This window comes from Trachemys scripta, chromosome 9, assembly GCF_013100865.1.
Source record: "Trachemys scripta elegans isolate TJP31775 chromosome 9, CAS_Tse_1.0, whole genome shotgun sequence".
Classification (NCBI taxonomy): Eukaryota; Metazoa; Chordata; order Testudines; family Emydidae; genus Trachemys; species Trachemys scripta.
In genome coordinates, this window is record NC_048306.1 from 44,829,566 (window position 1) to 44,853,315 (window position 23,750).

Sequence of the window (23,750 nt, forward strand, 5' to 3'; positions counted from 1 at the left end):
TGGGAGGCAGCGAGGGGCTGAGCTGACTGGGCCACGGGTTGGCATGTCTGGATGCTGCCAGGCCCTGTCTGGAGCAGTCAGGGGAGAGAACAGAGCAGAGGGGTTTCCCCAGCAGCCCCAGACCCCTGACACTTGCTACCCAGAGTTAGGACTCTGGGCTAGAGGCTGCATCTGGGGCTGGCTGGGAGCTTATGGCCGGTGGGGCTGCCTGGCTCGCTGCCCTGCTGTGCGGTGGGACCCTGTCTCCCTTCTCTGCCGGCCCCTGCCAGGCCGCTTCACCCAGGGGTTGGGGAGGAGACGCTCTGAGCCGGGCTGTCCCAGCAGGTGAGGGCAGAGGGTTGGGGGCAGGTGTGTGTGTGTGTGTGGCTTTCCCATTCACAGAGGGGCAATGAGACGGGGGACCCCTCCCCTGGGCATGGCCCAGTTTGGTTCCACTGGGCTCCCCACAGCAGGCCCAGGCTCCCCTCCTAGCTGGGGGCAGCTCAGGGACCCTCCACAGCCCTGCTCCCCACCCCCAGCCTGTCTCTTCGGAGGCACCTGACCCCCAAACCCAGGGACGGGGAGCAGTGGGGGTCGGACCCCCCTTCCTCCAGCAGTCAGGTGTGTCTGGCTCCTCTCTGCCCTGAGAGCCCCAGGGCTAATCCCCAGCACCACCTTATCTCCAGACCCCCGGCGCCCTCCCCTGTTTATCTCCCGACTATTTGGGGTGGGTGAGTCTAGCTGCGGGGGGTCTTACTGTCTTGGGCAAGGGTCCGGGGAGCTGGGCAGAGCACCCCGTCCCTGCTGAGCTGACAGCAGGCCCCCTGCCCTGGCCCCCAGGGTGCTGGCAGCAGTGCGAGGACATGGACGGGAGGCCTGGCTGGAGCCACGGCCCTTTGCCCCCTTGGGCCTCTTGATGCCCCTGCCAGGAGGGAGGCAGCCTCGGCTGAGCTCCAGCTGCAAGATCTGGTGCATGGGGGCACAGCTGGGTTTCTGCCGGGGCAGCCCCCACAGCTCCCTGCCAGGCCACAGTGGGCTCTGGACTGTGCAGCCCCAGGCAGACCTAAAGCCTTTTGACTGTTTCAGCTGCTCCTGAGATGCCAGATATCCAGGTGATGGGCCCCGGAAGAGGCTGGGCTGGGTGTGGATTCCTGTGTGCCAGAGACCCAGGAAAGGCCCCTGCTCCTGGCTGTAGGGGGCCCTGGCTCAGTAGGGAACCCTCCCTCCTTCCACCCCCTCCAGGCGGGGACTGGCGGGGACGTGGGCCCTGCTGTCCTGTGGTGCTCCCAGCCTGAGCCGCTGCTGCCCTCTGGTGGCTGGAATGTGTCTGTTTTCTGCTGGTGAGAAGTGTCTGGACTCAGGGCATGGGGCAGGGAGACAGCACAGCCTGTTGGCCCCAGAGCCCTAGCCGTGTCTGGCATGGCTCCATGCTGAGCCCCAGACCCTCTCCCCTCCCCAAGGGGGTTACGCCCTGGCACTCCCAGGAGGGGCTGGCTGCCCTGTGGATGACACCGAATCTCTGGCCCGATAGCCACCTCCATCCAGAGCCTTTCCTGCGCACTGCGGCAGCCAGGCTACTTGCTTGGGGAGAGGAGCCCCTGGACTTGGGGCGGCCCATTGGCTTCTCCTGCCAGGGCCAGCACAGCTGGGATCCCCATGCCCCAGCCCTCGAACGCAGGCAGGGAGGTGGCTGCAGAGATGTGACACTGGCCAGGAGGGGATGCCCTGGGGGACCCAAGTTCTCTGAGCACGCTGCCCCCCGCCCCCCCACCAGAAGGTCTCCCCGATGAGCCCGGATCAGCCTGCAGAACCCAGCGCTCACTGCAGCTGTGGGGCCGCTTGGTGCCAGCGACATGGGCCGGGGGCTCTGCCCAGGGAGTTTCATGGGGGGCCGGGAGATTGGGGGAGGGCGAAATGACCCTGGCCCCAAGCTCTATGCTGAGCTGGCTTTTAAGGCTCCAGCCATGTGTTTCCTGCCCGCAGCCCCCAGCCAGGGCTCCCCTAACCAGCCTGGCCCTGTCGCCCTTCCCAGAGTCGAGGCTGCAGGGCTGCCCATTCCCCTTGATCTCTTCCCATCTCCACCCCCCTGTGACCTCCCTCTTCCCAGGCTCTTCCCACGGCTTCCTGTGTGAGGGTGAGGGCTGGGCTGGGGATGGGGGGGCAAGCCCAGCTGCTTAGGGCAGGGAAGCAGCTGCAGCTGTTGTGGTTTGTTTTGTTGCAATCAGCACTAGCCGTGGAGCGAGCCCCTGGACGGATCCTACAGCCTCCCCCACTCTGCCCAGCCCTGGCTGGGGTCTGCCCGGGACAGGACGCTGGTTGCACCCCAACGTCAGGGCCCGGATGGCCTGCCTGGCCGGGAGGTGACCTGGCTTCTTCATGCTGCCACATGGGGCAGCTGTGGCCCCTTGTGGGAGACTTGGCAAAGGCACCCCTGGGCATGCCAGCTGGAGACCCCTTCTCTAGCCCTGCGGCTCTTGGCATTGTGGGAAGTAACTACCAGGGGGAGGAGGGGAGCACTAAGGCCAGGCATAGGCCCTGCTCTCCCCTACAGCTGGAAACGCTCCCTGATCCCCAGGACAGCCCGTCTGGGCCGAGAGCCTGCGGGTGCAGGGGTCGTCCCCCTTCCTCCGGGGTGCTAATGACACTTGGGATCTGAGGCCCCCGCGAGGGGCAGGGCAGGGGCCTGTCTGGGAGCCTGCTGGTCCCACTGATTCAGTGTGCCCAACGGGGCCCTGCTGTCCCATTTCCTCCCTGTGGCTGCTCGTGGAGCCAGGAAGCCCTGGGATGCTCTCCAGCCCCAGCCAGCTCCCTCCCTGTTTTCTCTCCCATGTGGCAGCGAATTCCTTGCTGTCCGGAGCTTATCTCCCCTGAACATCGCTTCCTCGCTCCCTTCCTGGCTGCTGCGGGCGCCTGGGAGCAGGTAGACGATTGGCTGCTGGGCCTGGGGGTGGGGATCTCCGGCCCGGCAAAGACTTCCGGAGAGCACTGGGATCGGGGTCCACAGCCTGTGTGGTGCGGCCAGCAAGCGAGGGCACTGTCTCTGCAGTCTGACGTGGCACCCAGGCTCGTGGCTCCACAGCACGGGGGCTTGGGCTGTGCTCCTGCGGGAGGCGTTAGGGGCAGCAGGTCGGCCACGAGGGACACAACGCTCTAGTCTTTGGGGTCACCCAGCCCAGATCTCTCTGGAATCCCCCATCCATGGTGAGTACGGGGCCTTGGGCTGGTGGGGCTCCACTGGCTCCCAGCACTGATGGCCCAGGGGAGCAGCCTGGTTTGCCCTGGAGGGAGCCAGGCCCAGTGGGACAATGGGAAGGATGGATGCCCTGCTCCATGGCTTGTGCCTTGCTGAAGATGGCAACTTCTGCCAGGAGATGTGGGGCACTGCTTGGGCTCCCCAGCACCTACAGTGCCGCATCCCCTGCCAGAGCAGAGCATACCATCCATTTGCTCCTCCGTCCCCAGCACTGCTCGCCCTGCGGGGTTCAGACACCTCTTCTCTGGGGCCCTACATAGCACCTACCTCCTCTCCCACTGGAGTGCGCCTGAATCCTGACAGAGCGTCTGCCTCCTGTGACTCCCACGTTGAGCACTTAGCTCTGCCAGTGCCCCTGACCTGCAGCCCTCTGCTGTCCCAGCCTTGGGCTCGTCTGTACACAGCTCTGACGATGCCCCTTGCTCCCAATCTTGAGCCCCCTGCTAGCCCAGCCCTGGGCTCCTCTCTACACAGCTCTGCCAGTGCCCCTCAGTCCCAACCCATAGGCCCTGCTCTCCCAAACCCCCCCCCCACAGCTCTGTCAGAGCCCAGGCCCCCTCTCCACCACCCCTCTGTCCCAGTCCTGCCTCCCACAACACAGAAGCAGCTGGTCTTGCCCAGTCATAGGACAGCTTTGTGATGTAGCCAAGCCCCTGAGGTTCCTAATGCTTTTGAAGCCCTTTTCACTCGATGCCAGTTCGGGTGAAGTCAGGGTCTCCAGAAAAGTGGCACGTTCCCCTGCACTGCACCCTGTCCCTCCAGGCCTGTCAGGGGGCTCGTGGCTCCCCCCTGGCCAGCTGCTGAAGTTATCTCTGCCTCCCCTCACATTCAGGGTGCAGCCTGCAGGGCTCAGCAAGACTTCTTGTGATTGTGGTGCCGCCTTCGATTGGACACCTCAGCCTTATCCCCCAAGGGCTGCAGCTGGATGAGGGGCTGCCCTCGCAGATCAGACCAAAGGCAACGTCTGGGGCATGCAACTGCTTGGAGATGCTTAGATTGGGTGGCTGTTCCTGGGGGAGCCTGGGGCTCGGGGACAGCACTGGGGTGCCAGGCCAGGTGCCAGCAGGGGCTGTGCTCAGTGCTAGCTAACGGTGCTGGTGCAGGGCTCTGCAGGGACGGGTCAGGGCCATTCCAGGCTGGGCCCCCAACTCCTGTGCCATGGCACCATGTGGCCTGGCACAGTTTTCTGTGCCCATCCCTCGCTGAGCTGGGCTCCTGCTGCTGGGCTGGGCTGCCACAGAATGGCAGGCTGCAGCTAGGCCCTGCAGGTGTGGTGGCCCTGCTCCCCCAGAGCCGGGGCTGACCGCAGTGTGGTGCTGCTGAAGCATCATCTTCCAGAGGAGCCATAAAACCTGGGTTCCTGCCCCCCTGGGGTCACTAAGGTCCTGGAGCACTTTAACATCCTGACTTGTCCGTAACCCTGCTGTCCTGGCCACATTCTAGCTCTGCAGCTAGCTTCTGTTAGGACAGGCCATGGTGCAAGGAGTCGTGTCTGAATGGGTGTTGCTGCACTCCTCCGCCGAGGTGGTTGCTGCGACCCTTGCAGAAGGGGCTTTGAGTGCAAGGGAGCAGCCAGTGTCAGATCGTAGAGCCAGGGGACAGCTGGATCGGGGCACTGTGAGTTCTCAGGGGCAGGGGCAGGGGCAGGGACAGGGTGAATCCCACACCCAGCCAGACAGGGCCCCAGGCCTGACTGGGGTCTCTGCACTGCTGGTGGGGTTGGGGCCCCGTCGCGCTGGGCACTGCCCCAAGGATCTCACCAGCTCTCAAGAGGCATAGGGGAACCGAGGATGCATCGGCTCTCACTGCAACTGACTTGTCTCCTGGGGCCACGACACCCCAACTCTCTCTCCAGAGAACTGGGATCATGTAGTACAACTGAGCCTGCCCTCTGAGCTTCCTGGGGGTGATTCTGACCCCCATGTGGGGCGCCTGCCAGGGGCATCTCTCTCCCCGTAGGAGTGGGCAACTGTGCAGCCCTGCTGTGCTGGCCTGGCACCGACGCTGCGGAGCCCATAAATCCTGGCATTATTGCTGTGCTATCAGCGTGTGGTCCCTGACCCCCACACAACAGCTTCCTCTGCACTTCACACCGGGGCACCACCTGCACATCAGCGATTCCAGGATTGGCGTCCTAAATCTCTCGCCCCTGAGAGCAGGAAGATGGCTTCGCAGAGCCCATTTCTTCCCTGAGGGGCCGGGCTGGCCCTGGTGTGAAGCCATTCTCCCCCCCGGCTGCTCCCTCCTGCAGCATTCATCAGCAGCACCGCGCAACCCTGTGCTGGGAACCCGGCTGGTTCCCACTCCCAGCCCTGTTCCTCTTGTGTCAGTTTCCCCTCACTCTGGTTCATTGCAGTTGTACCCTGCTGGACCCTGGTTTCTGTTCAGTCCAGCCTGGGCTGCGGGGCTTGTGCTGAGCCAGGGTGTGACGCTGCCGTGTAGGGCTCTGGGGCACTGAGCGGTTCCAAGGCTCTGCTCAGAGCCCCCCCCCCCCCCCTTCCCAGACCCTGGGAAGGGGGATTAAAGCCAATTCAGCCAATGCACAGTTCATGCTGACTCTGCTGCCACCTGCCAACCTGGCTCCTTCCTCCCATGCCACTTCATTCCCCAGGCCTTCCCCCCCCCCCCCCACATGCTATTGGAACACTCAGGCTGGGGCAGCGGTAACGTGCCATCACAGGGAGTCCCTTGGCCTGGCTCAGGGAGCCTGGGGTCGAGTCCCATCATTGGCCTGTGAGTACGGTGCGGGAGCCTGTACTGCTGGTGGGGAGCCTGTGTGTGCAGCCAGGCCCAGTTAAAATGCACCGGTTTGCTCTGTGCGGGCAGGGTGCTGCCAGTCAGGGTGCTCCTGGGGGTGGCAGTTTGGCTACCTACCCTGGTAGCCCAGTGGCAGTCAGAGGGCTCCCAGTCTCCCTATGGGATCGTCCAAGGTTGTGAATTACTGGGGGGGCTTGCCTGAGTTCTGCCCCACTCCATCCAGACCAAGCCAGCAGCAGAGCCAGGACTGGGCTAGTGCTATGTGGAGGTGGCTGGGATCTTTATTTAGGGCCCTGCCCTGGCTTCCTGGCATGAGCCCAACTTTCCAAGTTGTCCTACCTATTGGAGCGATGCCCAGAGAGGGTGGGGGTGGGGCTGCCTGGCTAATCCCCAGCACTCAGCCAGTGTGAATCAGGCCCCCAGAAATCATGAGACTGGCTTAAAATTCAGGCGTTAGACCTGAAGCTGGTTCCTTCATCTCCTGGTGTCTGAGCCTGGTGGGGCCGCTTTGCCAGCTCTTCTCCCCAGCCACCAGGGCTAGAAATCTGCTTTTTAAAAATCCCACACCAAGGGCCTAGCATAATCCCATGACTCCGGGAGCTGGGGCTTGAGGATACCCCAAGTTTTGGGGTACTGTGGTGGAAAGGGAGGGTGCAGTGCATGGGGAGGATGGGGACTGAAATCCTCATCACCCAAAGTGTGTGGAGGTGAGCATTTAGCCCCATAGCGCTGGCCCCTCCTCTGCCTATTGGAATGTCGTGGGGGGAAGGGGTCCCCGGATTGCTTCAGTCAGTGGGGGGCAGATCCCTGCTCCCTGCCCCTGCTGGCAGAGAGGCAGGAGTGGGGAGTGCCGTGAGGGGCAGCCCAGAGAAAGGGTTTCCATGCCAGTCCATGCCCTTGATGGCTTCATCCTCCTGGTGGAAGGCACCTGCTCCCCACCCCTGAGTGCCAGCAGCTCCCAGCCCTTCGCTCAGAGGAGCATAGGATGCCATTCTCTGGGCTGGGCAGGCACGGCGGGGGGGGGGAGATGGCCCTCCAAAACCCCAGTGAGCTAATGGGGAACTCCTCCGGGATGTCCCCTCTGTCCTGCTAAGGGAGCCTCCCTGCGGGAGATGGGATGGGAAGCTCTCCAGGAAGTGAGCTAAGCCCAGTGCCTCAGCCCGGTTTCCTCTCCATTCTCGGCTTTGTGCTGCTCTTGGCAGGAGGAACGTGCCCGTCATCAGGCCCCACTCCTGGCACCTGGCCAAGCTCTCCGAGGTCCGGACCGAGGCTGCCACCATGCACTGTCCCTCTGATGCCTTCAGCTTGTCTTGGCACTCAGGATGTGACTCCAGGTGAGTCCCACAGCAGCTGGGGTGTAGCTCAGTGTGTGCCACCGGCTCTGCCCCACCTGAACTCGCTGCCCTGGGGCACTCGAGAGCCCTCTGGGTGGAGGAGCCTGGGCTCTAAAATGCCCCCTTCCTGGAGCAACCCATCCCCAATCTGGCTGCTCCCCAACCCCGGAACCCCTGCCTTGGGCTGCCTCTGGGCCTCCAGCGCCAAGCTGGGGCCCAGCAATGGCCACTTGGTTGTCAGCCAGGCATTGGTGGCCCCGGGTTGGCTGAGGCTGATTTTGAGCCTGGGCTCATTTGTCTTCCCCGGCGGACTGCAGAGGGCAGAGTTAAGGCCAGCCATGCTTCCCGGAGCTGCCCGGGTGCAATTCCCTTAGATCTGAGCTTTGCTCTCACCCTGGCCCTTGGGACAATGTAACCCACCCGTCACCGTGTCTTTAGCTCTTCAGTTCCCTGGCTGATCTCTGCCTTAGTGTTCTCTGTGCCTGGGCTGTGGGGAAAGCAGCCTTGTCCTGCTGGGACACGGAGGGCTTGGACCAGAGGGCTTGGACCAGAGGGCCACATGGCCCCTCTGACGTGTCGTTAGCCGGCTCTCCAGAGTGCACTTTATCCCAGCATGAGTGCATGTCTCACCCTGGAATTTTCCGTCTTGGGCTGGGTTGTCTCCAAGCCCAGCACATTGTTCCCTTTGCTGGTCCGGCTGGCTGCTGCCCCACCTCCCACTTTGGCACTACCGCAGGGCCCCCTCGGCCTGTTCCGACGGGAGGAGTTGCCCCACTCCATGGCTGAGTCTCCCTCTCTTCCCTGGGGATGGTATCCCTTTTTTCCAGCTTTGGTTTGTTCTGCCGAGCTCCGATTCCTGGGAAGGAAGGGTGGCAGGCCAGAGCCAGCTGCGTTGCGAGCATGGAGCTAACAAATTCCAGTCCTCTTGGCGAAATGAGGGGCAGTGAATGCTAGATTGCCCCCGGTCCCAGAGGACAGGCGAGAATACATTGCAGGCCCAGCGGGGGCCCCCCCCCCCCCCCCCCCCAGGCCAAATCCTGCCCTTGCTTACATGCAGTCATTCTGGCCGTGACACCCCCCACCCCCCCATCACCTCTGAATAGGAACTAGCATCCTGGGGCTGGGCAAAGGGACAGTGAGACAAGTGGAGCTGGGATTGACAGCTCACCTCTCCGGGGAGCATCTGGCTCTGCCCGCCACTGAATCCACTGGACAGGGAGATCCCCTGATGCACCCAGCCCCTGCCCAGGGTGGGGCCAGGACAAGGCTGGGACTAACTGTCTCCAGCGGGGGCAGGTGGGAGGCCCCACCCCTTGTTGCACTAGTTCTTGCCCTGGTGCCGCCTGGGCCCCCTGTGCAATGCCCACAGGGGAGCGATTCCTTCCTGACCATAGCAGGGGAGCTGCCCCGGAGCTTGCCAGTGTTGTGTGAGCTTGCAGAGCTGGGGTGTTTGAGGGGTGCACTGGGCCGAGGAACATCTGGTCTGTACCTGGCCTGTGAATGGCACCGCGTGACACAGGCCGGGTTGGCTCTGCCCATGGCACTGGGGCGGGCGGGGGGGGAGGGTCTTACCTGGTGCCGCTCACACTTGCTGTCTCTCTCTCCAGTGACCTGTCCCTGCAGTGGGCCCAGCTGTCTCGCCATTGCAGCACGGAGAAGAGCAGCTCCATTGGAAGCATGGAGAGCCTGGACCCGCCCGGCCAGACCTACTACGAGGGCAGCCTCTCGCCTGTGGACCAGAGCATGTACCAGAACAAGCGGGACTCTGCCTACAGCTCCTTCTCAGCCAGTTCCAACGCCTCGGACTATGCCCTGTCCCTGCGCCCCGAGGAGACCTCCTCCACAGACTCCATCCTCCAGGGCCTGGGCCCCAGCCGAGCCCACGAGGGGCGCTACCTGCAGACGGGTAGTGAGGGGGCAGATGTCTCCCACCAGCTGTGTGGGCGCCTGGCACCCAACTCCAGGCCCTCCTCATGCCCCCATGAAAGCAACCTGTCGGGCTCTGCCAAATCAGGCGCCCCTCCCCAGCCCCCTGTCAGGAGGGACAGCCTCCGGGCCTCCAACCCCCAGCCAGCTGGCACCGAGCGACGCCGGGCCTCCGCCCCTGCTGATGCCCTGCACCTCCCGGGCAGATGGACCTCGGACACCTCGCTGTGCCTGCGAGACAAGGAGCCCAAGGGAGTGGGAAGCCACTCGAAGGAGCACCTGTCTGCCGACCAGTACTACATGCTGAGCTCCCACCTGGACAGACGCCAGCCCAGCATGGAGCAGCTGTTAGGGGAGAGCACAGACCATCCCCAGGGGGCTGCCCATGGGCAGTGCCAGGACAACGGTGCCCACGAAGGACAGCCAGGTGCCAATGGTGACCCGCCCCTGTCTCCTCAGAAGGGGCACCGGCACAGTGCCCCTGAGCAGCTGCTTGAATCCCAGCTGCACTCCCTGAATGTAGCCATGGGCAGCAGATGCTGGGACACCCAGCTGCAGGACGGGCACCAATGGACTGTGAACCCGCTGCACTTGGAGCAGCCGGGACTCGGCCAGCAGACAGAGGATGCCAAAGAGCAGCCGTGCAGGGATCCGGCTGCGGGCCCAGACCAGGCTGATGACCATGCCACACAAGCCCAGCACTCCCCTGACCGGGCCCAGGACTCCTGCCACAGCCAGGGGCCGTACAGGTGTTACTCAGAGCTGGAGAGATCCTGCAGCACCCCCGGCGACTCAGCCATGCCACAGCAGCCTGCTGGCCTGACCCCTGCATGCAGCTCCGAGGCGCTGGTGGAGGAGGGGAAGGAGTCCGGGGAGAGCAGGCTGAGCACCAGGAAATCGGGCCCTTCCCATCAGCGATCGGCCCAGCTGCGGCGCCGGAGTGAGCGCTTCGCCACCAACCTGCGCAACGAGATCCAGAGGAGGAAGGCCCAGCTGCAGAAGAGCAAGGGCTCTGCAGCTCTGCTGTGTGGGGAGGAGCCAGTGGAGGAGACGGACGAACCGTGCGAGAGCCCCCCCAATCCCTCAGCACCGCCACAGGGCAGGCTGCCTAGCTCAGGGGACAGGAGCTCTGTCAGCGTGACACGAGCCAGAGCCAAGTGCCTGAGCCCCAGGCCGGGCGCAGTGCCTGCTGGAGAACATGGCAGGAGCCCCAGCCGCCCAGCCAACAGGAGCACCCCCATCCCCCAGCCTGCACGGAAAGGCCCCAGCACCCCTGCTCCTGACAGGGAGAAGCAGAGGGCTCTGGGGACTCGGGGCCGGTGGCGGTGGTCTCCGGAGCACAAGCTGCAGCGGGCCCTGAGCCCTGGGGAGGCGTATGCCAAGGGGCCGGAGGCGCCCGCCTCCCCGCTGCGCCTGGCAGAGGACGCCGTCCTGCTGCCCTTCGCTGACCGGAGGAAGTTCTTTGAGGAGACCAGCAGGTGCGTGGCACGCCTCCCCGCCTGGCACAGCAAACCCCCCAGCTTCCAGCCAAAGGCAGCCGAGCCGCATACCTTTCAGCCACTGGGCGCTGAATGTCAGGAGCTACGGCGCCGTTCCGTGGACCAGTCCTACCCGCCCCTGTCGCCGGGTCGGCAGAATCTCCCCGCCTATGCCGAGTGCTGCCTGGAGCCGCCTGTGTGCTACGCCGGCCTCCCGCGGCATGGCGAGTTCGAGTACCTGCGGCCCTTTGCCCGGGCCTGTGCCGGGACAGCCCCAGTGCTCCGCGAGCCCTGCCTCTACTGCTCCGGCAACATGTGCCCTGCACTGCTGCAGAGGAACATGCAGCCCAGCCATCACGGCTACCGCTGCCACACGCATCCCTGGGTGCCGCGGTGTTCCGACTGCTGCTGCTCTGTTCCCCACAAGGCCCTGGAGGAGAGCGAGCCCTGGCCTGGGAGGAAGGTGTTCCCACCGGTAAGAGATCCTCCCTGCAAGCTGCCCCTGGTGCCAGGTGGGCGGGCCCGGTGGCTGAGCCTGGCCCGGCTGAGTACCAGCTTGTGGAGAGGTGCAGGGGGAGGCTGTCAGAGGGATCGATCTGTCTGTCTGTCCCTGGGGATGGGGAGCAAACCCTGCTTAAACACCAGGAGCTGCTGCCTCCTTCACCCTGCCTCACCCTGAGCCCTTTGCCCCATGCCAGCCACTGGCACCAGGAGGCACCAGTCCCCTCCCAGGCTGTTTGAAGCTGTGTGTGTGTGGGTGTGTGTGTGTCAGAGCAGGGTGTGTGGGGAACAGGGTTGGGGGCAGAGTTCCTGGGAGGTGGCAGGGCACAGGGTAAATTGTGTATTGCATGGATGTGTTTGATCCCCGGTGGTTCCCCAGCTCAGGGAAGGGGTTCTGCCCGTGCCTGTATGTCTGTTTGGCATATGCCTGGTTTGTGTGGAAGGAATCATGTACCCCTTGCCTGAGACCTGCCCACCTCTGCCAAGACAGTGACTGGCATCCCCTGCCATCTTGTATTGAACTCAACCTTCTCCAGAAACGTGCCATGGGTACCCCCCTACCCCCTGCCATACATGCCCCTGCCAGGCCTGGAGCAGCCAGCTGGTGTCCCTCTGGCACCCCTCAGTACTGCTCCTACACTGGTAGAGAGGGGAGGGTGAGGAGTCAGGCTCCTGGCCAGCAGAGTCCTAGCTGTGGGCTGGGGAAGCGGGGGCCCAGGGAGGGCAGCGGTGGGTCTGAGCCAGGGCAGGATGAGACTCTGCTGTGGCCATGGGTCTGTGAGCGGAAAATAGCCCCTGACCTGCCCCCGTCCATCCTGCTCCTGGGATGTGAGGGGTGGGGAGGGGGGGAGGTGGAGAGCACCAGTGGGAGGGGCGGGCAGCTCATCCTGGCCATCTCACTCCTCTGATTTTTCTTTGCAGGAATTTCCTCTGGAAGAGTGGGAGCCTGGGGCGATAAACAGGAAGGGCAGCCAGTCAGTGAGGTAAGGGCTGCGCCGGTGGGAGGAGGAGGGGACAGGTTCCTACTTGGCTTTGATATGGGGCCAGGGTGGGGGGTCACTGATAAAATGGCTGGCCAGCCAGCGAAGGGGGTGGAGGCTGCCTGTGACACTGGATCTCATGGAGAGCCCCGTGCACCCCAGATGGGGTCCCCAGCACTCAGCTCACCCAGACGCTTTGCTGGGATGCTGCCACTTCCAGGTGGACACCACAGCAGACCTGGCTTCCAGGCCCACAGATCCTCCCTGGATCTCCAGCTGGTGGCTCGGGTGGGGCTGTGGCCCTGCCCTGCAGTACCTGCTCGGTTGGGCTATGTGGGGGGCTGCTCTCATTACCCAGCCCAGGCTCCTACCTACTCCCCCCTCCGGGGCACTGCTGCTGGGGGAGAGGGGTCCTTCCTGGCCAGTGGGGATCAGCTGTGGTGGTTCAAGGCTTTGAAGGTGGACAAGGGTGTGAGAGCCCTGAGAAAGAAGCCCCAGAAAGTGCCGCGGTCCTGAGTTAGCAGCCCAGGCAGGAGAAGAGGCTGTGGGTACCATGTGCTGCAGGCAATGGTGGGGGCTGCACAAGGAGTGGGGTGTCTCCCAGCATGTTTTAGCTGTGCTGGAGCAGAAGCCATCCCCTATGGCTCTGGTGTCAGGGCCCCAGCTGTGGGGAGCAGGTCGAGCCGAGCCTGGCGTGGAAGGGACATAGTCCGAGTTGCAGGCTGGGGGCCAGGCCAGGAGCAGCAGCCCGTGCTAGTGCCATGTTGTAGGAGCAGGTTGAACTCAGGTCATTGAGTCGCACCAGGCTGGAGCCAAGTGAGCCGGCTGAAGCAGGGTCAGTGGAGCTGAGGCTGGGCGAGAGGCTGGGCCAGGAACTGGGAGCTAGGCAAGGGACCAGGAGTGCACAGCAGGGTTTGTTAGCAGCAGCAAGCCAGGGATCCGCCCAGCTACACTGACAGCCTCAAGGTGTTTTTTCTTAAGCAGCATGCCTGGGCCAATCCTGCCAGCGCCTCCCTGCACAGGCAGCCAGTGGGGCTTGCACTGTGGGACTCAGAGGAAGCTGTTTCCTGCTTTGCTGGAGCTGGGAGGTGGCAGGGTGGACACCGCAGCAGACCTGGCTTCCAGGCTCACAGATCCTCCAGCTGGCCCGTGGCAGTAATGGTGCCTGGGGAGTTGCTCTGCATGCAGTGCTACAGGCCAGGGCACAGGGTTGGCACCTGGGTCGTGCTGCTGCCTCTCGCATGAACCCAACAACAAAGCTCTGGGCATATGGCTAGAGAAATCTGCAGCCTCGCTGCCAGCTCCGAAAGGCCTTTTTTAACCCCTGGCCCAGCCATCAGCCCAGAGGAGCCAGGAGGAGTCCATGTCCCCATACACACACATTAACAATCCATAGGATCACAAGAAAGAGTCTAACTAGGGCCTCTCTGTTTCACTGTCTGGGACAGGCAGGCAGCTGGTTGTTGGGGCTTCCCAGGGTGCTGCTGCTGCAAGAAGCCTTGGGTTTCTGTTGCCAGGATTCCCTGCCAGGATAGCCGTTCAGTACAGCTCTGGCTGTGGTGATTTGTGGCGAGTTTCCACCCATCAAGGAGGTGCCTGAAGTGCTGTTTCCAGGCAGATGAGCACCAGTAAATCCCCACACTGAGCACATGAAGGCTGCACAGCCGAGCAGGGAAACACTGCAAAAGTTGTCATCTCAGGCCAAGATTTTCAAAAGGGCAATCCACAGCTTAGTCCCCCAAATCCTATCGAGGTGCCTGGGCCCAGATCCCCAGAGGTACTTAGGCCCCTAACTCCCATTGACATCAGTGAGAGTTAGGTACCAAAATATCTGTGAGGACCTGGGCCCTGAATAACGGCTGATTTTCAGGAGTGCAGAGCACTAATCTGCTCTGTTAGCCTGGGTTCTGAAGGGCCTCTCAGGTACCCCTGCAAGGCAGATGTTAGACTGTAATCCAGAGAGGCTGGCTAAAATCAGCCCTGGTATTGAAGAGTTAGATTGTCCTTAGGGATTTAGGAGCAGGAGTCCCACTGAAAGTCTTGTGAAGATCCAGCCTTGGTGCCGAACTCCGGAGGGGCTGAGGTTTAGGCATCTGTTGGTTAAAATCTTGTCCTAAATTTCCCAGATCTGATTTTGTTTTGGAAGCAAAATCCCAAATGCTCCACAGGCACTGTGGAAAGCCAAGCTAAGGCAAAGCAAAGAGCCTGTCCTCTGCCCTGTGCCTCCCCCCATGCAGACCCTGCTAAGAGCGGAGGAGGCTCAAAGGGCTAGGCAGGCTATCCAGGGAACAGGAGCCACATGCCAGGTGAGTCCGCTGTGCTCTGGGGGCATTTCCGATGGCCCTGCTCTGCCCGAGATTTGGGCTGATACTCACATTAAGGCTGGTACTAGGGTGGCACTGTTGTATTGGGAGAAAGTGCCTTGTTCAGGTACAGCTGTTCTGCTTCCTGGGTGGAACCAGCCGGTGTGGGGTAAGCACATTTACAGCTGTGACTGCGGGGCTGGGTTACCTAGACAGGAATCGGTCAGGTTTGTGTGTGGCCAAGGCCTCAGTGGGGAAGATGGCTGGGGTGAGGATACCAGGCTGCGTGACAGGGGAGACCAGCACAGGAGTTCAGAGTCCCTTTGCCTCTCCATTTCTAGGCTTTCCCAGGTGTGCCCCGCTGGTGTCCCCTCCTTGCTACAGTCTTGGGCTTGCCGCTACCTTTCCTGGAAGGGTTAGTTTTTTTCTCTCTCCAGCTCTGCCTGCTTGTAGCTGAGAACCACGTCTCCATGTGCCCCAGCAAAGCAGGTGTTTGATCTGGCTCCAGCGGGATTTGGATTTGTGCACAAGCTGGGGGTTGAAGGGCGTTAGTGCCAGATGTAGGGTTACCATACGTCCGGATTTTCCCGGACATGTCCGGCTTTTGGGGGCTCAAAGCCCCGTCCGGGGGGAAATCCCCAAAAGCCGGGCATGTCCGGGAAAATCGGGAGGGCTCGATGGTGCTCGGCCGGGGCCTATTTGGCTGGTGTCGGGGCCGGTGCGGGGCCGGGGGCATGGCGCCGGGCGCGCGGTGCTGGGCCGGGGTTCAGGGGCGCAGTGCCGGGCTGGGTGCAGGGCCGGGCGGGGAGCCGGCGGCGCGGGGCTGGGCCCGCGGGGCCGGGAGCCAGGGGGCTGGGCCCGCGGGGCCGGGAGCCGGTCTGGGAGCCGGGGTCACGGGGCCGGGAAGCCAGGTCCGGGGTCGCGGGGCCGGGAGCCGGTCGGGGGTCGCGGGGCCGGGAGCTGGTCCGGGGTCGCGGGGCCGGGGTCGCTGGGCCGGGGGCCGGGGACCGGCAGTGCTGGGCGGGCCGGGGGTGCTCGGCCAGGGCCGGCACCCCAGGGCCCGAGCCGACCCAGGCTGGAACCGCCGGGGGGCCAGCCTGGGCCGCGCCTCCTCCCCCACACTCCCCCTTACCTGCTTCAGGCTTCCCGCGAATTAAATGTTCGCGGGAAGCAGGGGAGGGGGTGGAGACTTTGGGGAGGGGGCGGAGTTGGGGCGTGGGCGGGGCTGGGGGCGGGGCCGGGGCACTGTGGAGTGTCCTCCATTTGGAGGCACAAAATATGGTAACCCTAGCCAGATGCCCATTGACAGGGCCCTTCCAGAAGCCCAGCCAAAGCACACTAGAGAGTGGGGCTGGGTGTTGTATGTTACGCTGCATGGTCAGTGGGCCTGCTCTCTGCCTTGTTCAGTCAGGGATTTCCTAAGGCTGGTCCGAGCCCTGGTGATCTCAGCCCTGACCCTTGGGGGTTCCCTGCCCCTAGCGTTCATTTTGAACTTGCCCCTCATTCCAAGAGCAGCCAGATGCAGACACGCCTGTTCCCAAGGCAGCCGGCAGGATGCAGCGGAGCAGTTCCAGAGGAAACAAGCCAGTTATTTTAGCAGCTCCCAGGCGAGCAGGGAACGGAGCAGAAGGCGGGGGAGGGCCCGGAGGGATGCCATCACCACTCTGCACTGAGAGGAGGATCTGGCAATAGCTAAAACAGGGGTCTCAAACACACGGGGTGATTTTCTGCAGCCTGTGAGCCCCTCGCAGCCCCCCCGCCCTTTCCTAGTGTTTACCAGAGCGGCGGCCGGACATGCACTGGGAGCAGGGCAGGCTCCCTGCCTGCCAGCCCTGCCCTGCACAGCTCCAGGAAGAGGCTGGAACATGGGGAAGGGGGGGCGAAGGGGCTGTGTGTGGCTGTTACTTTAGGCAGCGCCCCCAGCAGCTCCCATTGGCCAGGAACGGGGATCCGCGGCCAATGGCAGCTGCTGGAGGCAGTGCCTCAAGCAACAGAAACACTCAGCCCCTCGGGGCCCCCCCCGTTCCCCACGTTCCAACCTCTTGCGGGGGCAGGGCAGGCAGGCAGGCAGGCAGGGAGCCTGCCCTGCCCCCGGTACGCGCCGGGCCAGATCCTGCCCCCTGAACCCCTCCTGCAGCCAAACCCCCTGCTCTGAGCCCCCTGCTGCACCCTGCACCACAACCCCCTGTCCTGAACCCCCTGCCTCACCCCACACACCTCCTGCACCCTGACCCCCTGCCCTGAGCCCCCTGCCGCACCCTGCACCCTGATCCCTTGCTGTACCCCTCACCCCTCCTGCACCCCACACCCCAACTCCCTGCCCTGAGTCCCCACCACACCCCACACCCCTCCTGCACCCCCTGGGGGCAGGGAGGGAGCAGAGTTGGGGTGGGGATTTCAGGGAAGGGGTTGGAATGGGGGCCGGGAAGGGGTGGAAAGGGGCGGGGCCTCAGGGAAGGGGTGGAGTGGGGGCGGGGCCGAGGGCGGCGTGAGCGGGGGAGGTGTCAGTAATGCGCCCCTAGGGGTAATGTACTAGTCCTCATGTGGCCCTCATGGTCATTTGAGTTTGAGACCCCTGAGCTAGAATGTGGGATTGAGGCGTGGCCAGGGGAACAGGGACTGTCCACTCTCAGTCCTTGGGAGCTGGGAACGTGACATGCTGTGCAGAGATGCTGAGAATTGCGTGTCTAGTCCTCCATGGAAGGATTTTCCATGGGGTATCATAGGGATCATCGTCAGCGCGGTGGGAGGGGAGGCAGAGGAAGGACTGCTCAGTGGTGGGGGTCTAGGACTCTAGAAATCCAAGCTCAGCTCCTTTCCCCATCCATGCCTTGGGGAGAACAGCCCCCCTCCCCCCACCAGGGGCATGAGACAGTCATTCCATTGCAGATGGGGGGCCCAGACACTACGCGTGGAGTCGGATAAGTACCTTAGCGAGCGGCCAGCACTCTGGGTGCTGGCTGCCTGGGGCTGGGAACTGCCCCAGGGCTGGGCTTGTCACAGCAGCGGGGAATTGGCTCATAGAGAAGGGGTTTCTCTCTGACACCTGGCTGCTGGCTCCTGTGGAAGCGGGCTGGGATTGAATGGGTTTCGGGGGCATCTGCCCCCAATGTTTTCCCCAGTGAGCTGGCGCACTACAAGATCGGCTTCCAGAGGGAGGGTCCCTTCCAGCCCTGCTTGGAGAGCTCCGAGCAAACGTGGCCTCCGTGCTACCGGGCCGCGTCCTCTCTCGACCTCTCTTGGGACTGCGAGCAGCGCGCGCCAGAGAACCCCAGCGAGTCACTCCACCGCCCGCTCCGGGGCAGGGCCTTCTCCGAGAGCCACCTCAACATGGAACCGCCCAGCACCCGGGGCCAGGAGATGAGAGACGCCCCCTTAGCCAAGCTAGATGAGACCCACCCGATGCTTCCGTGTCCGGCCAGAAAGAAAGGGCCGCCTCCTCCCCGGCCCCCACCCCCTAACTGGGAGAAGTACAGAACTCGCCGGGCCTCCCACCACCACCTGTACCCACTGGAGCCCGCTGGGCCTGGCTCAGCCTTGCTGGTGGTGCCCCTGGAACAGCCTCACCACCAAGGCGGTGGCAGCGTGGAGACCGCAAGGCAGCGCTCCCAGAGCCTTCCCCTGGACAAGCTCCCTGGGGACTCGGTCAAGCCCGTGGCCATCTCAGAGCCTCGAATGCCTGGCACCCTCCTGCAGGAATCCCTGGACACCGGGCACCTGCCAGAGCAGGGGAGCAACCACTACTACTGCCACGTCTCGCCTCGGGAGCCGCTGGCATTGGACATGGGCACCAGGGACACTCCCAGGCAAGTACCCCTGGTCCCCCTGGCCCCAATGGCATGGTCCATGGCCCTGTCACCGCCCTCTCACCCAATAGCGGGGCCCATGGCCCCACTTCCCCCTTGCCCTGATGGCGGGGCCCATGGCCCCGTCACTGCCCCCTCGCCCCTGAGGGGCCTCACTCACCTCAGTACCATGATCTGTTCCCTCTCAAGACTGCCGCTGGATGCTGCCCCCGATCCCTGGTGTTGTAATGGGATCCTGGCGTGCATCCTGTTCTGAGCCTATGTCACTCTCTGCTGAGGAGAAACCCCGTCCTTGCTGGGAGTCGCTGGCTGGGGGGCTGTGCCAAGGGCTGGAGTGCTTTGGTGGGCATTGGCCACATGTAAGGCAGGCTGCTGAGCTGGCAAGGCCTTGCACCATCCACCACCCCTGAGCTAAAGCGAGCGAGAGACCGATGGCCCTTGGGGCCAGCTTAGGCCCTTCTGTGGGGTCACTCCATGCAGCTCGGGGGCCGAGCTCAGCACCAGCACCCCCTCTCCCCTCCAGCGCAGGAGCGAGGCTGGCATCCCTGCCCTGCTTGGCAGCAGGTTGGCTGACCAGGACAGGATGGTCAGCCTGGGATGTCCCTTGGATGCTGATTCCCACAGCACCAGAGGTGAGTAGGGACTGAGGAATGGCCCCCCTTTGCCCACCCCCATTCGGCTCTCATGTCTCTTACCGCGTGTGTGTGTGGGGTGGGGGGTTCCCTTTCCCATGAGCGCTGTCTCTCTGGGGTGACTTTGGACTGACTGTTCATCCTGCTGATTCCCTGGCCCATGGCCCATCATGGCTCACAAGAGCCTGGAGCAAAGAGCTGTTGGCCCAGGCTGTCCATGTCCAGAGGCGGGGAGGGGTGGGGGGTGGGTGGATCCCCTGGTGGGCCTGGCCTGATGGCAGTGGTGCCCAGAAAGGCCAGAGAAGAAGGGCCATGTCCCGAGGTGTGTTTTCCTCTGCTTGTTTGGTACTTCAGCAGTAACGAGCGTGGCCCTCCCCATCTCTGTGGGAGGAATCCTTGGAAGCGTCTCAGCCCCCCACCGAAGGGGCAGATGTTGGACCTTTAGCTCTGAGATCCCTTCTCCCAAGTGCATGTTGGATGTCTAAGTCCAAGGGGCTCTTTAACCAAAAATCCCAGCAAGGCACGTCAAGCAAAATGTCCCATCTGCCTGGTCCCCATGGCCCTGGATGCTGGCAAGGAAGGGTGGGACCTGATTGGGATGGGCTGAGCTCGCAGGGAGAAATGCTCCCCTCTGCCTCCCCCGACATTGACCGAACCCTTTGAAAGCCAAGCCGGGTGCGATTGCCTTTTTGCCCCCCCGCGAACATGCTGTTCTCCAGCACACACTCTTTTCAAGCTTGTGGCACAGCCCCTGAGCCAAGGCTGCTCCCAGAGTCCAGCCAGCCCGGAGTCACCCCCTGAGGCAGAGGGGTTCCGGCTCCCCAGGGGGTGTCCCCCAGTACCCCAAGGGCTGGAAGCTCTGGGCGCTGCTACACTACTTAGGCTCCCTACTAACACCTTTCCTCTGGGATTGTGTTTACAGGCCAGATGGGCCCTCAGAGGAGAGGATGAAGGAGACGCCGCGGTGGGATATGGGCAGGTCTGTAAAGGATGAACAATACCAGGTGATTAGCTGGGGCCAGGAGCGCCCGCGGCCCAGCCCCCCCTGCCTGGGTGAGTGGTACTTCCCTGTGAATTCCCGTGGCATGGGCCCATGTGGCAGACATGGCCGCTCACTCCCTGCCTCCTCCTGCAGCCCCCGAGAAGGTGGAGTTGGCCCAGGAGAGCGCAGAGGTGGAGAGCTGCCGGCTGGGCAGGCAGCCGCCCTGCCGCATGACCTCAGAGGAGCTGATGCGAGACGTGGCGGGCAGGGATCGCTCCCTGGCAGGTGTGCTGAGCCCATCCTCTGGCATGGTGACAGCCGCCGAGGTCATGGGAGAGCTCTTCTCGGCGGGGGACCGCCGCTCGTGGAAGGACCATTACCAGCAGGACTGGCGGCTGGAGAAGCAGAGTGAGGCTGAAGCTCAGGAAAGGTAGGAGGCGTCTTGGCTATTCCTGGGTGGGGCCGGATGCTGATGTGTAAATAGCTCGTGGGTGCTGGTGCAACCACTGGGGCATTAGGGGGTGTCACATGTTCTGTGCACGTTCCTTCTGGGTGGCTGCCGGGCCCCAAGCAATCACAGCATCTTCCCTCCTGCTGGGTTTTGTCCCATGGTTGCCCATTTCCCTGTGTCCCCAGCCAAGCAGCCCCTGGGCTTGCTGAACATTGCAGGGTCACTTCTGCACTATTGCAGCGGCAGATCGTTCCCGTGTGGCCTTGGGGACAGGGGGCCGCTCTAGTGCGCCCATAGTGGGGTGCCAATGGCATGTGGGCACTGCAGGGAACCCCCCACTGCATTCTAAATGGGGGGAAGGTGAATTTCACACCCGCTCCCAGGGCTCAGGCAGCCAGCAGGTGCTAGGCTGGGCCCTGTGGGGGTAGAGACAGGGACGGCTGCAGGGCCTGGGCACTGGCAGCTAGCAGGTGCTGGGCTGGACCCTGCAGGGGCAGAGACAGGGATGCGCTTGGGGCCTGGGCACAGGCAGCCGGCAGCACTTTGCTGTTGCTCTGACATAGGAGGCAGAACAGGAAGAAAGTGCCGTCTCTGTGCTGACGCCCACCTGCACCATGTGGCACCAGAAGAGACTGCTAGGGGTCTGGCCAGGTCCAGCTCCTGCTCTTCTGAGGCTGCTTAGCAAACCCAGGCATCTCAGCCCCTGATGTCTAACTGCCTTCCCCCATCTGGCAAAATGCAGCTCCTGTCCCCCAAGCTGGGGCCCAGGGATTGGGGGATCTGGTGCCCTGAGACTGCATGCTTAGGGTTCAAAGAGCCTAGTGGAGTTAGCAGCCATTGGGATTCAGGTGCAGATTCCCCCATGTCCCTGCCAGTAACTTCCTCACTCTGCAACTGGGAGCTCAGCTTCCCTCCGCTCTGGGCTGTGTCCGACCCCATGTACTGTATGTGTGCAGGGAGGAGTTCCAGCCCATCTCCCCTCCCCTGGGGGGCGCCATCAGCCCCACCTCCTACTCAGCCTATTACAACACCTCGGCGGGGAAGGCTGAGCTGCTCAACAAGATGAAGGAGCTACCGGAGGGGACCTCAGAGGAGGAGGAGGTGGATCACGAGCTAGCACAGAAGAAGGTAAAGTGGGGCAGAGGTTATGGGGATTGTGCTCTGTCTCTAGGACCTGATATTGCCAGGGATAGAACCCAGGAGTCCTGACTCTCAGGCCCCCCTGCTCTAACCACCAGCCCCCACGTCCCTCCCAGAGCCAGGGATATAACCCAAGAGTCCTGACTCCCAGCCCCTCCTGCTCTAACTCCCAGCCCCTACATCCCTCCTAGAGCCGGGGTTAGAACCCAGGAGTCCTGGCTCCCCAGCTCCACCTCTCATGAACATGGCACCTGACATGACCCCTGGGTTTTAATCCCCTCTCTCGCCCGCTGCCCCACATTTCTCTCCCTCTGCAGGCACAGCTCATCGAGAGCATCAGCAGGAAGTTGGCGGTGCTGCAGGAGGTGCAGCGGGGCCTGCAGGAGGATATCAACGCCAACACAACATTGGGGGAGGAGGTGGAGTGCCAGGTGAAGGGCGTCTGCAAACCCAATGAGTTTGACAAGTTCCGCCTCTTCATTGGAGACTTAGACAAGGTGGTGAATCTGCTGCTGTCGCTCTCGGGGCGGCTGGCCCGGGTGGAGAATGCCCTCAACAGCCTGGACCATGAGGCCACCGAGGACGAGAAGGTATGTGGGGGGGATGCTCTGAGGAGGGGCACAATCCTCTGTATTGGCATGCACATGCCAGCTCGTCCACATCACCCCATTAGCCTGGGCACCAGGACAGTGGATCACAAGTAGCAACAAAGGTCTGATCCTACAGGATCCCCAGGAATCTGTCCTCCTCCACCCCCTTAGCTGACATGCAGGCACCTCTGGAGTAGGGCATTTAATAATGCACAGCAACGTTCTATAGGCAGAAGAGGGGCAGAATCCTGTGTTCAGCTGACCTGCAGGATGAATTTCTGGAGCAGATTGTGGTTACCCAGGTTAGAGTGTGGCTGGAACACCAGGGCTATGAGTCAAGATTTAGCAGTGCTTTGACCCCAACGCTGCATTAGCAAAGCACAGGTCAGACAGGTGCTCTGTCCTCTGTTAGGAGGGGCTGCGGGTCACGAGTGAGGGGCATCGGCAGAGCTTGTGGGGGGTGGAAATTCAGGGCTGGAGTAGCGGGGGGCTGTGGGTTGAAACAGACACTGACAGTGTGTGGAGGGGAAGCTTCCCCAGCTTTCTGTACTGTCTCCCCCCACATCCAGTTTCCTCTGATATTTTTAAATTAATATGTGGCCTGGTGCCACGGACTCACAGATCGTCCCGACTCTTGGCCCTGTGCGGTCCACGGGGGGTGCCCCTTTTAGTGGGACAGCTCTTCTCGGGGGTCCACTCTCTCTCGGGGTCAGGCCCCTCCACCTCCTGGATCCGCACCTCTCTGAGCCTTAGCAGGTCTGTCTCTGCCGTGGGCCCCCTCAGGGAGTCGACTCGCTCTGGACCCCCGGGGCCTCCACCCCCGAAGGGGTTGATGCAACCTTGTTCTCTAGACCGGAGTGACTCTCAGCCAGCATGAAACAGGAGGGTTTATTGAGAGTTGAACACAGCACAGGAAACTCTCTGACCCTCAGGCCTGGCCTCCCTCAGCACAGCACATCCCAGTCTCCCTGCATCCAGGTGGGCTCTGCCTGCTTCCCCTCTCCAGCCCAGAGTCCCCCCTGCTCGCAGCTGGGCATCTGAGATCACCGGCCCCAGGCCCCGCCTCTGTCCATTGTCTTGTCTTCTCTCCAGGTAAACAGGGTCGTAAACCGGGGCCTCCTCTCCTGCTTCTGTCCTCTGGCTGGAACCGGCTGGTTAGGTCACTGGGTCCTCACTCTGCAGCCCATTGTCCTCCCACTGGCCAGAACCGAATGGGCTGCGGCTCCTCAGCTGGGCCTCTGGGTCACCAGGTCGCCAGGTCACCGGTCGCTGGGGTATCCATCCTCCCGGCCATCGGCTGGGTCCCCACGTCCTCTCTCCGGTCCTCTGCAAAATACACTCCCTCTCCCCTCACCTCGTTAAACCAGTAACACCCAGGGAAACTGAGTCCCACCCCCTCTGCATGCAAACCATTGTAACTCCACAGAAAACAAGAAAACCCCCCACTTCGTCACACCTGGGCACTGCCCTGTTGTATTGTGGGGGTGTCTCTCTCACTCGGGCACTGCCCTGTTGTGTCTGTGTGTGGGGTTGTCATAGGGTGGGGGGAAGTCAGGGCCCTGCACCCTCACTTCCTGCAATTCACCGTGACTCTCAGCCAGCCAGTAAAACAGAAGGTTTATTAGATGTCAGAAACAC

At 62.9% G+C, this 23,750-nt stretch overlaps 1 protein-coding gene across 4 annotated transcripts in view; it reads left to right on the forward strand.

The window, feature by feature from the left end:
• The window catches only part of SHROOM4 (shroom family member 4), a 61,504-nt gene that overhangs the window by 30,639 nt on the left and 7,115 nt on the right, over positions 1-23,750 (forward strand). For 3 of the 4 annotated variants that reach the window (XR_004647017.1, XM_034780698.1, XM_034780699.1), the window contains exons 3-10: positions 7,192-7,323; positions 8,931-11,202; positions 12,150-12,211; positions 17,634-18,317; positions 19,872-20,002; positions 20,085-20,361; positions 21,339-21,510; positions 21,840-22,112. Coding sequence is in view for 3 of the 4 variants with exons in the window: in XM_034780698.1 (XP_034636589.1) it covers positions 7,192-7,323; positions 8,931-11,202; positions 12,150-12,211; positions 17,634-18,317; positions 19,872-20,002; positions 20,085-20,361; positions 21,339-21,510; positions 21,840-22,112 (4,003 nt within the window). In the remaining variant the exon portion in view is untranslated. Of the gene's footprint in view, positions 1-354; positions 3,181-7,191; positions 7,324-8,930; positions 11,203-12,149; positions 12,212-17,633; positions 18,318-19,871; positions 20,003-20,084; positions 20,362-21,338; positions 21,511-21,839; positions 22,113-23,750 lie in introns of those variants that run through there. The other variant, XM_034780700.1, reaches the window with a different exon arrangement.